This window comes from Vombatus ursinus, unplaced genomic scaffold (assembly GCF_900497805.2).
Source record: "Vombatus ursinus unplaced genomic scaffold, bare-nosed wombat genome assembly UNPS02009205.1, whole genome shotgun sequence".
Classification (NCBI taxonomy): Eukaryota; Metazoa; Chordata; class Mammalia; order Diprotodontia; family Vombatidae; genus Vombatus; species Vombatus ursinus.
In genome coordinates this window covers 45,179,824-45,192,277 of record NW_020948983.1, presented here as the reverse complement: position 1 = coordinate 45,192,277, position 12,454 = coordinate 45,179,824, and the positions used below count along the sequence as shown (strand labels likewise).

The following is a 12,454-nucleotide window of genomic DNA, read 5'->3' as shown; positions in this document are numbered from 1 at the left end:
TGATGTGAAGGCAAAAGTGCTATTCTGAATCATATGGTCACCTACATGAGAAATGTTGACATAACTCTCATTAAAATATTTCCTACTGCTTAAAATTGCTAGAGTGATTCATGTTGTTAGCTGCTAATGCCATTGGCAAGCGTAGTGAGTCACTAGCCAGCAATGAGTAAGAAACACAGTGCTCAGAAATCCAGAGAAGAATGGAAGTGTGAGGTGGCCTTTATTTTTTTCAGGAACAATGAAGCTAATATATGATACCGCCATACCTATTTATGTTAGATTTACATTTGTTGCTTTTCTACCCACATTCATAGCCCCAACAGTCATGGTCTTTGATAATCCACATTTTATACATCAAAGCGAAAAACTGCACAAAGAGAACTGGAAATATTCTAAAACTCTGAGTTTTTAATTAGTTCTTGCTCTTGGTTTTGATCTCTAAATCAAACTGCCCACCCCTATGGGAACGGTTTCCTGCTGTGTACATCTTCATGTACTTGCATCTTAAATAAACTCTTATTTTCCTTGAACTCAAATCTATTTTGTTGACTCCACAGTACAATCCAGAATTCGCCTCACTGTGTCCTGTGACACTCTCGCCCATAGGTTACCACTGATTTACGTCAGCGCTGTACTGATGGCCACACAGGGACCTCTGTGTCAGCGCCTATGGTGGCTGGCATTATTGCCTTGGCTTTAGAAGCAAAGTAAGTTAACACGTTCATTATTTTTTAAGGCAGTTGATGCTTAATGCTTATGTAACCTATTGTTATTAGGACCATAAGAACACTCTACGTGTTTGGTTTTATGAGGACAGACACAACTTAATCTGCTTATGGAGACATAGTTGAGCCCTGTTAATGACAGCAATGCTGCCTCCCTTTCTGTGTTATATACTAAGGTAATACCTTTGTACTGCATTAGCTTTCCTAATGCTAATAAATTGCTAGTAAAATGTTAAGGGTTTTTTTTGGCTGTTGGCCACAAAGAAACTTAAAAGATGTCTGTATGTAGATGGGGGTGGGAAAAGGAGAGGATTGGCTATATATGCCTTCTCGGGGTCAAAAGAGAATGTTAGTTTGTTTAAAACAAATGTCCACCATAAAAGGGCCATAACAAGTCGGTCGTTTATTGTATCCATTTGTTGTAGATTTAAGATTTTTAAAAGATTTAAAAAGAACTCTTAAAATATTTAAATACTTCTAATTATGTATTTTTAAAGATGTTAATATGCCTGCAGCTAACTGGAATAGAATATGATTACTATGAATTTAACAAAGAAACTATTAAATGTTTTTAGTTTAAGTACAAATAGGTCAGTTTCTGTGTCCTGAGGCTCTTGAAAAACTTTAAATAAGTTGCTACTTTCAGGGAAAGTTGCATCCACACACTCAGCAATTTATTATTATTATTTTTTTTTACATTTCCTCTCCTTTTCTTTTTGGAAAACTTTCGATGAATTTATTATTCAATGCCAGTAGCATAAACTAACAAGATATAGCCTTCACATATTATCAAATCCTTCTGACTTTGATGCAAGTAAACCCTGTGTTATAGGGAATGTACACATTAAAATCAGATGGTTGTCTTCATCATTTCAACTGTTCCTCAGATGTATATGCATAGCTAAAAAGATAACTCAAAACTAAATGACATATAGAATTTTGAAGTTATAGGAAGTATATTTTACAGAAATTGAACATTACTTTAAAGATTTTTTGGACTGGTTTAGGAAGCATGTTAGGAGGCAGCCCTTAAGCCAAATGCTATATTGCTGCCTCATTCTATTAACTATTGTAAGTTTTTGAGCAAATGGAGAAAGGGAACAGAAAATGTCAGAGATATGTGATTATGAAATCAAGGGATTCCCTAAAAGGAAGAAGATCTTATGGTTCACAGGTGGACAAGGGCACATAGAACCTTATTCAAGAAATAGTTGACTCAGTTTATAATGGAATTTCTTTTTCCAATGAGAGTTCTCTCTAACTTTATGAGGCAATGTAGTTCAGTGGAAAGCATACTGGATCCCATTTCTTCCATTTAGGACCTGTGTAATCTTGGGCAAGTTTCTTAACTTCTTTGGGCCTCAATCTCATTATCTATAAAAATGAGGGGATGACTAAATATCTAAAGAGGACTAAATCCTCTTTAGCTCAAAATCTATGATCTATAAACTACAATCCTATGACTTTATTATGAAAATCAGAGGGAAAATAGGATTTTCTTAACAGAAACTTGGTATTAGAGTTTGTTGGAACCCATGTCTTTTGTTCTAAAGCAATGGATACCCCTATGTCAAAACTTTCCAGATGACTAGTTTTTTTAGCCTCAGTTAGTTAGGCACAGTTTATTTTTTTTATTATAGGAAGCTGACATTTTTATTCCTGAACCTGCGAAAGAGCATTGGACTGGGAACCAGGAAACCTGAGTTCTAGTACCAGCTCTGCCACTAACTAGGGGGTAAGTTCCAAACGAGGGAATTGGACTAGATCATCCCTAGGGTCCGTCCCTTCCAACTCTGATCTATGATTCTATGAATATGTGGTTGGAAACACTGAGTTCAGAGGTACTAGAGTAACTATTCCTGTCTTACAATGAGGATTTCAGAAAAAAAAAATACAGTAGCAGTCCTTGGGCAAGTGTTATATGAGATGGTACCTGATCTTTTCCTTCCTCCTATTCTTCCGTACCTGAACTGAAAAGAAAAATTCAGATCTAGACCTGTAGTGATAAGGAAATTGCTACTCACTTCCTGCCTCTATGTTACCAGTGATACCTATTGGGAGATCCAGAAATCACCTTGGCTAGTACCATTCAGATAGGCAGCACTTCTAGACTGGACTTAGAACCCAGTTTCATTTTCCATGCTCTAGTTCTAGTATGTGCTGTATGAGACTCATGGAACAGCCCAAGTCATGACCCCAGGTCAATACGGACCCTCTAAAAACAACACCTACACACACATAAACACACACATCCCATCATAACAAAACAAAAGAAGACACAGAGGACCACTTATTATGGGTGCCACAACTGTACCCTGTCTTTCGGCCTCCAATCACTTTTCCTCCATTCACCCTATTGACTTTCACAACTTATTTTCTCAACAGTAAGGATAGATAGTTTTTCTCCAAAACGCACCAAGCTTCTTCCTGTATCTGACTTATTTGACAAAAGTGCTGGGGTAAGCAACTGTCCCTTGATTAATCTTTTTGTCAAAGCCCCAAAGCGTCCTGTGCTCAGTGAGAAGTACCAGCTGTTCTTCCTTTCACCTCCAGATCCTAATGAGTATTGTCCTCCCTATTATTCTGATACTCTGAGTGGGAGCGCTGGTAGGCATCACTGTCCCTCAGGTTCCCCTGTAATCAAAAAGCAAAGCAGTGTTGGACTTGATGGAGTCTTCCCTCCAACTACCATAAAGGTCTCTCTTATCTGATAATTCCTGTAAAAGAAGAGATCGGAAATGGGATTCCCCTATAATTTTGCCCTTTTCCTCTCAAATTGGATAGCCAAGGCCAACCTACTTTATTGAAAGGCGAACTAAAAAGATCAATTTTTAACTGTTAGTTAGAGGGGTGTGAAGAGGGCTAATATGTACTAGTGATTGAAGGCAGCAATCAGGGCCTCTAAAGGAATTATTTTTCAAGCAAAAAGAGTTGTAGGCCAAGAGTAAATCTGACAATACATAGAAAAGAGCAGAGAGAAGTTCAGAAGGGGACACATACAGTTTAACATGTACTTTAAAAAAGAATAAACTAGAGGCTGTGCTGGGTCAAGCCAAAGGTCACCAGTTCTACAAGTTCTAGATAGGGAGAGGCAGAGGGCAAGAACAGAGTCCAAAGCAGTGATCTAAAGCTGGAGAAGTTAGCACAGAGTTAAGGAGAATGCATCCTAAAAGGGAGTAGTAGCTCTCAGTAAAATCATAGAATCATAGGATTTAGAGCTGGAAAAAGACCTTAGAAATCATCTAGGCTAATTCTTCATTTAATAGATGAGGAAATTGAGGCCCAAAGAGTTGAGTCAGTTTATTCAAAGTTACATATCTAGTAAATGTCAAAATCAGGATTTGAACCTGGGTCGTCTGATTCTGAATCCATAGTTCTTTTTACTTTTATCAAGCTGCCTCTACAACAGCTTGTCTTAAGCAATTTCCTTGCCCTTTAGGGTGGTGCTGTTTGTTTGATGACAGTGCCACATTAGCCATGCCCTTTCCTTTCTGGGCTGTGTTGGCATTGTTGTGAGCTAGGTTTACCATGTTCCCTCCTTGTTCCCACACCTGGTGTGCTGTCAGCCTAGATATTAAGGTTGTTTTGTGAGAGCATACAGTGACCTTTATACAGCAAGCACAGGCTGATTCACAGAAGCCAGATTACTAAGTACTGAGAAGTAGTAAAGAATCGATTGATCCTAGGCACTTTGCTAAATGCTGAGAATACAATGAAAATATAAAAAGTGCCCGTGCCTTCAAGGAACTCACATTCTACTGGGGGACACAACATGTAGGTAGATAGATGGATTAGATAGATAGATAGATAGGTGGATGGGATTAAATGGATGGATAGACATAAAAGATAAAGATAGAATAGCTACAAGGTAACCTTAGAGGGAAAGCATTAGCAGCTGGGTGACTAGAGGAGACCTTCTACAGACAGTGGTGGTTTGAGCTCAGTCTTAAAAAAGCCAAGGATTTAAGAGGCAGAAATGAGGAAGGAGCGTACGTCAGGAATGGGGGATATCAGTGAAAAGACATGAAGACAAGTGCCGTGTGTGAAACATCACAAGTAGGCTGACATGACAAGACTGAGTATGTGGAAGGGAGCAATGAGTGAAAAGATTAAAAAAAAATAGGAAGAGGCAAGATGATGAAGTCTTAAATGCCAAACATAGGACCTTATATTGGATAGTAGGGGTAATAGGGAGCCCACTAGAATTCTGCTGAGTATGGGTGTGACAGGGTCAGACCCATGCTTCAGGACAATCATCTTGGCAACTTTGTGAAGGCTGGATTAGAATGGCAAAAGACTTGAGGCAGAGAAACCAATTAGGAGGGCATTGCAATAGAACAGGTGAGAGGGAATGAGAGACTGAGCTAGTGTGGTGGTTATATGAGTAAAGAGAAGGGAATGTATTTTAGAAATGTTGTGGAGATAAAAAATGACAAAGTTTTGGTGATGGTTTGGATATGTCGTGTAAGAAGCAAAAGTGAAGGATGAGTTGTAAGTTGTGAGTCTGCATGACTGGAAGGATACTGGTGCCATCAATAGTAATAGGGAAGTTCAGAAGAGGAGTAGATTTTGGTGAAAAGATAATGAGTTCTCTTGGAATGTGTTGAGTTTCAGATGCCTATGGAACTTCTAATTCAAACTGTCCATTAGGTAGCTGGTGATATAGAACCAGAGCTCAGGAAAGAGACTAAGATTGGATATTTAATTCTGGGAATAGTCTCCATAGTTGAATCCATGGGAACCAATGAGATCAAGTAAGAATGCAAAGAGCAAAGAGAAGACCCAAGACAGCCACAGCTTGTGCATGTTATCAAGCAAAGGGGACTGACAAGGATCAGTCTGAAATACAAGAGAAAAACCAAGAGGGATTGATGTCACAAAAAGCTAGAGAGGAAAGAGTATCCAGGAGGATACTAGTCAACAAGGTCAGATACTGAAAACAAGTCAAGAAATACAGGGATTGAGAAAGGGCCATTAGATTTGGCATTTAAGATATAATTAGTCATTTTGGATAGAGTAGTTTCAGTTCAATGATAAGGTCAGAAGCCATTGTGTAGTAGTTAAGGGAGTGAAAGGAGAGGAGAGAAAGTGAAGGCAGCAAATATATATGGCTTTTTTTTCCAAGTAATTTAACACAGAAGAGGAAGAGATATGGGACTATATTTGAAGGGATCATAAATCATTTTGTTTTTAAGGATTAAAAGCATGGATCATGTTTGTAAGCAACAGGGGAAGAACCAGTAGATAGGAAGTGATTGAAGATTAGAGAGACAGAAGGAGAATAATAGTGGAAACAATTTGCTAGAGAAGACAGGAGGCAATTAGATCAAGGAAGTTAACAGTGAGTGTAGACTACAAGAAGGTAGAAAGTAAAAGAAAGCTGAAAGATAAGGGAGTAGCAGGAGCTAATGGAGGGATTTTCAGCTTGGTGGAGATGTGAACATAGCTTTAGTTGGAGGTGAAGGAATCGGGGGGAAGGGAAAGGTTGCAGATTCAAAGCAGATTGGGCATGACTAATTGAGCCAGGACTCAGAAGGGGGATGGAATGAAAGTAAAAGCTTTGGAAGGGAGGAAGGAAACTTTATTTGAGACAGAAGTGAAGGAAGAAAGAATGAGAGATAGTATAGATAAATTTTGTGGAGAGTGGTTGAAGAAATTCATGACCCAGGCTTTCCATGAAAAAGAAACCACAAATAGGAAACCTTTGTCACATGACAACTTGTCCCTCCTCCTTATCATTTGAGCTTTGTGCTCTCCAGATTATCTTCTGGTTTCATAGTGCCTGTCTTCTGTCCTGCATCTTCAAACAGCTAGTTCACATGAATATCTGCTCTACCTGTCTCAATTCAGACTGGGTCTTAACATCCATTCCTGTTGTGCCCTTAGCATCAGTCTTTGCCAGCTTCCTCTCTAACCATCCCTCAACCCCTACTTCAGGACTTTGACCTACCCTGGCTTCCAGGCCACCTCTAATTTTCTTCTACCCTCAAAGGGAATTGACAGCCCACGTTAGATAGCCTCAGCCATCTCAGTTAAGTAGGAAAGCAGATTTATCTGCTGAGAGTGAGAGAGATAGGGTAAAAGTGGGGAGTTAGGAATAGAAGAGGTTTTGAATCAGTCATGTTATGGGATGCAATAGGAGTTCAGTACCTTAGAGAGAACACTCAATGACTTAGACAGTGTAGGTGTTCCCTTCGCCAGCTCAAATAACCATTGGGTAGGTAATGCCTGAGGATTGCTATGGCCAAAAATTTAGTCGCCTGGTTGCTACTCTGGTAATGAACCTCTCCAAATTAAGGTTCCCTTGTTCTTGTATGGCATAAGTACTTCACCAGGCCCATATTTAAAGCCTTGTAGCTTGGTAGCATAGTAGGCCATTGTGCTGGCCTTGAAAAGCTCAGGTCAACTCCATGTCATATTAAGGCATCAGAGGAAGACTTCAATGAAGAGAATCAACAAGAGATGAACAAAAGGATTGCCAGACAGGTATAACGGTCCAACTGAGGTTGCATAACATGGATTTATAACAACTCTATATTTTATGCAATTTGTATTGTAACATATAATTTAAATCAGGGTTTTATGAATTTCTCCAGCAAAGCATAGCAGCTTTGGAGCAAAAAAACCCAGACACTAAAAAACCCTCAAATGCTGTCTATTTGGGAGAATAGATATGTGGGATTGGGGTATAAGAACATTGTTGACCACGGGGCCCAGGCTAAGTAGAGAAGCAAGTGAAGCCACAAGAAGTCTGGTGGACTTAGAGAGTATCTGAAGAGTCAGAGGCCTAGAGGTAAGAATAAGGATGAAGAATCAACTCAGTTATAGTTAAGGAGTAATATATATGGAAGGAGAGGGGCTTGTGGAGAGTGCAGGGAATTTCTAAGTTGGAGACCTAGAGTTTTAACAGTTTCAAGTGATGATGAAGCCATGTTAGTAGAGAGCTGAGGCCATGTGGAGGTAAAGCTTCTTTATCTTGTATTAAAAATAAAAGCCATAGATGAACATGGGGTTCAAGAACACGATAACAGAGAAGTCAGAAGGAATACTGATTATTATTTTATTTTATTCTTTTAAAAGTGTATTGACAGGAGATAGGTTTAAAAGTAGGGAAAATACCAACGGGCAGGTGCATTTTATACTAGTAATTTAGCTTTTTGAAAATAAAATATGTTCTACAAACTAGTTGAAGATCTAAATTCTGTAACCTTCAAGCCCAAGCAATGGATAGTTGAATTGGGGATTTTTGTAGAATGTAGCCTTAATTTACTGCATACTGTAAAAATGTATTAAGAAAATGCATATCCCTCACAGAATTTAGGATAGACGTAGGTGCTCAATAAATGTTGTGAAAGGAAGTTATTGAAAGAAAGAACTTTTATTCTAACTATGGTAGGAGAAGGGGAGAAAGGAAACAAGCATTTATTAAATGCCTATTGTGTGGCAGTCACTGTGTTAAGCCCTTTATAAATGCTATGTTATTTTATCCTCTCCAAAACCTTGGGAGCTAAGTGCTATTATTGTCCCAATTTTACAGTTAAGAAACCCAGACAGACAGAAATTAAGTAACTTGCCCAAGGTCATGCAGCTAGTAAGTGCCTGGGACAAGATTTGAAATCAGGTCTTCCTGTCTCTAGGCCTAGTGCTCTACCTGCCATACCCCCTAACGGCCTCCCAGCCCTTCCTATTTAACCTTGTTCCATTTTTAGAAAGTCTTAGATTATGGTATAAGTGGATAGCAAGTCTAGGTTTTGGATGCTTTAAGGTTTCAGACACATGGATTTTTTTTTCTTATATCTTATTATATTGCATCTCAATATTCAATTGCTGAAAACTATTCCTTAAGGGATGCAATACAGATCCACTAAAGAATGTACTCCTTGGTCTCAGGATGCTTGTTGAAATCTGAATTCTACATGCTGCCAATGTGGCATTTCAGGGCATCATCTTTATCATCCCGTTTCTGTATTTCTATAGCAACCAATTAACCTGGAGGGACGTTCAGCATCTGCTTGTAAAAACATCCAGGCCAGCTCATCTGAAAGCAAGTGACTGGAAAGTAAATGGAGCAGGTCACAAAGGTGAGGTAAACAGTTTCAATTACCTTTGACATTGTTTTCTTGAATAGGCCAGTAATTCTGAACCTTCATTGTGCACAATGTCTCCATCTATTTTAAAGTATGTTCAGATTTTTTTTACAATAATAATAGCTAGCATTTATATATGTAGTGCTTTAAGGTTTGCAAAGTAAGTTACAATTATTATCTCATTTTATCTTCACAATGACCCTGGAAGGAAGGTAAAGGCTATTATGAACCACATTTTACTGAGGAGAAAACTGAGACGGAGCTTAAATGACTGGCCCAGAGGGACACAACTAATAGGTGTCTAAGGCTGGATCTGAACTCTGGTTTTCTTGATTCCAGGTGCAATGCTCTATCCACTACACCACCTAGCTTACTTTTGGAAGCAAAAGTAAGTTTAATTCACTTAAATGTTTAAAAACCAATATGTTGGAAACTTGCTATAACACCGAGGAAATTCATAATATCTGAAGTTTATATAACAATTTAATGTGCACAAAGTGCTTTACACACATATAATTTTATCCTCACATCAACCCTGTGAGGTCGGTGCTATTAATCTCCAAGACAGTGTGTGTCTCAAAGGATGTGCCTGGGAACACTAATGTGCCATGAGTTTCATTAGCTGTGCTGTGAAATTTTGCTTTCCAGATATCCATTTAAAATGTCTTAAATTATATAATGCTCTTTAGCCTCCATCCTTTTGAGCTTGCAATTAATGTTATGAACCACCAGAATGTAAACACAACAAAATTCAATCTGCCACCTTCTCTTCCCAGCTTTGTATAGAGAAGACCACTACAGTCACAAGGGTCTGGAGACCCAAAGTTGCCTCCCCCAGGGTGAGGCATGAGGAAATAAAAAAAGAAGAGAATGGGGGGTGGGGAGTCAAGGGGAAGGTAAGGCCCAAGAAGCCCAAAGTCTAGGTGATGGGTCTGAAGTCCCAGTTGGCTGGGAACTCTTCTTTGTTGCCATCTAAACAATGAATGTGCCACAATTCCTCGTGGCAAAGAATACTGTGCCATGAGCAAAAACAATTTGAGAACCACCAATCCAAGTTCACTTCCAGCTCCAACATTCTATCATCCTATATAAGACTTCATCCAAGGGGATTTAATTAATGAAGTATCCAGAGCAATAATATAGCAGGCCCTGAACCTAGACCCCAAGTGTTTGCCAGCTTTAGTTTTTAGTTTCTGACAAGGATGCAAGGGAACCAAAACAGTAGCATTATAGCGAGACTTCCAGTATATTCCCTATAAACTGTAAAACAGGCTGTCTAGAAATCAAAGAGTAAGATTTAGGAACTTCAAAAAGGTAAAAAAATAAAACAAAAACAAAAACAAAACACTGGAGCAGACCTTCTTAACTATTTTTTTTTTTATTGAGGCAGCTATATGGCCCATGGACAGAGCTCTGGGCCTAGAAGATCCAAGATCCGACTTCTCAGACACTTACTTTACTAGCTGTGAGGCAAATCACTTAACCTATTTCCTCAACTAGAGAGAGGGGATAATAATAGCACCTCTTCCCAGGGTGGTTGTGAGGATCAAAAGAGTAATATTTGTAAAGTATTTAGCACAGTGCCTGGCACATAGTAAATAATATATACTTATTTCCTTCTTTCATCTCTCCCACCCCTCCTCAAAGGACCCCACTGGAAATATGGTAAAGCCTAGTGACCCCTTCTCAGAATCATACTGTAAGTACACAAAATAAAATACATTCAAATAGGGTTACCAAGGAAAACAATTAATGTAGAAATACAGTTCTATCAAATTTTTTAAAAAAGTTTATGAACTCCAGGTTAAGAACCCCTGCACTAGAGTACACACAAAGATGAGTTTGTTGATAATAGAGATTTTTCTGGCTCATGGATAATTTGAAAGATTATAGTGTACTCTTTGGGGTGTGTGTGTGTGTGAGAGAGAGAGAGAGAGAGAGGGAGAGAGAGAGAGAGAGAATCTGTAGCTATATTTATTTTTCTCTTTAGCCTAGGACCAAAACATTTTGAAATCACTCAGCTTTATGTTTATTTTGTTTTTAAAATATACATCTAATCCAAATATAATAAACTTTAGGGGATACAATTTTAATCCACTTGAGTCCCATTATATGATATTGCTAAAAGATGAATAGGCCACTGATTAAGACTTGGGGTGGAATGGGGATCTTTGTTTTGAACACTTTTGTGGCAGTGGGGTACTGTACCAGAGTTTTATTTGTATTTAAAATTTAGCCTATTAAAACACAAAAACAAATTGTAACTGCTTATAACTTTCTGTCTTCAAATTAGACTTTTAAATTCCTTGATAGTCTAGATCACCAGTGGTGACAGATTACTTCTTTAACTGTCCAACATAGTACCAAATAATAAACAATAGCATTACCCTGAGGCTTCCAGTATATTCTCTATAAACTCTAAAGCAGGCTTTCTAGACATCGAAGAATAGGATTTAGGAACTTCGGAAAGGTAAGAAACCACTGGAAGCAGGGCTTCTTAACTATTTTTTGTACCAAGGTATCTGTATGTCCCAATGGATAATACCATTATGCCCTGCATATAGTTGTTGTTGTTGTTATTGTTGTTGTTCTTAATAGGGAAGCAAGAAAGGTGAATGTAGCATGATTTCAGTGTTATTTATCCTACATTGCACATGATAATGATTTTTAGTATACGGAATCACAGAAATGGTGAGTTGGGAGGGACCTCAGTTTAACCCATACACAAAAGGAATCCCACTCTCTCATACCCAACAAGTAGTTATCCAGTCTTAAAAGGCTGAAGATCAAGGAAAGGGGAACCCCCCCCCCCAACTGTTGGCAACACATTCCTCTTTTGGACATCAGGCCTAAATTTACCTGTTGACTACTTCCATTCACTGCTCCTATTTGTGTTCTCAGAGTCCAAGTGGAATAAATCCAGTCTCCCTTTCCCATGACAGCCCTCCCGATATTTGAAGATGACTATTATGTCCCCCTTCAGGAGTCTTTTCTTCCTCAAGCTAAATATGTTTAGTTTCTTCAAAAAGAGGATTGTTTGCTCTTTACAAATAAGAGTAAAGGTTGAAGCCTATGATTGCCTTGCATGGCCAGTTAGCTTCCTCTTTCCATGACCACTCACCACATATTCTGACCTTTTAAGGAAGATCTGGGTTTGAATCCTTCTTCAGATAGTTATTATATGTGTGACCCTGGGCAAGTCACTTAACCTCTCTGAGACTCAGTTTCCTTTTCTGTAAAATGGTAATTCCAGCAGCAACCAAATAAGGTTGTTGTGAGGATCAAATCAGAATATATGTAAAGTGCTTTGCAAACCTTAAAGTGCTGTATAAACAGGACTAGGAGAAAGCTTTTCAGTTTGTCTGAGAACCTGACATTTCCTTGCTGTGTGGTTTTGTACCATGGTCAGTGAATCATTGCACAAGATTCCAGCCATGAATGACTTTTAAAAGATCCAAACAAAAATCCAGATTCTGAAGCTTCTGTCTTTTTAGTTAGCCATCTGTATGGATTTGGCTTGGTGGATGCAGAAGGTATTGTAGTTGAAGCTAAGAAATGGAAAGCTGTACCCTCTCAGCATATGTGCATTGCAGCCTCAGACAAGAAACCCAGGTGAGTTTTTGCTTTGGTTTTGTGTGACTT

The 12,454-nt window shown here is 38.6% G+C and overlaps 1 protein-coding gene across 2 annotated transcripts in view; it reads left to right on the top strand.

Moving 5' to 3' along the window:
* PCSK6 (proprotein convertase subtilisin/kexin type 6) overlaps window positions 1-12,454 on the top strand; it is a 250,644-nt gene that overhangs the window by 115,361 nt on the left and 122,829 nt on the right. For both annotated transcript variants that reach the window (XM_027852143.1, XM_027852144.1), the window contains exons 9-11: window positions 607-707; window positions 8,703-8,806; window positions 12,307-12,424. In XM_027852143.1, coding sequence (XP_027707944.1) covers window positions 607-707; window positions 8,703-8,806; window positions 12,307-12,424 — 323 coding nt within the window. The remainder of the gene's footprint in view (window positions 1-606; window positions 708-8,702; window positions 8,807-12,306; window positions 12,425-12,454) is intronic.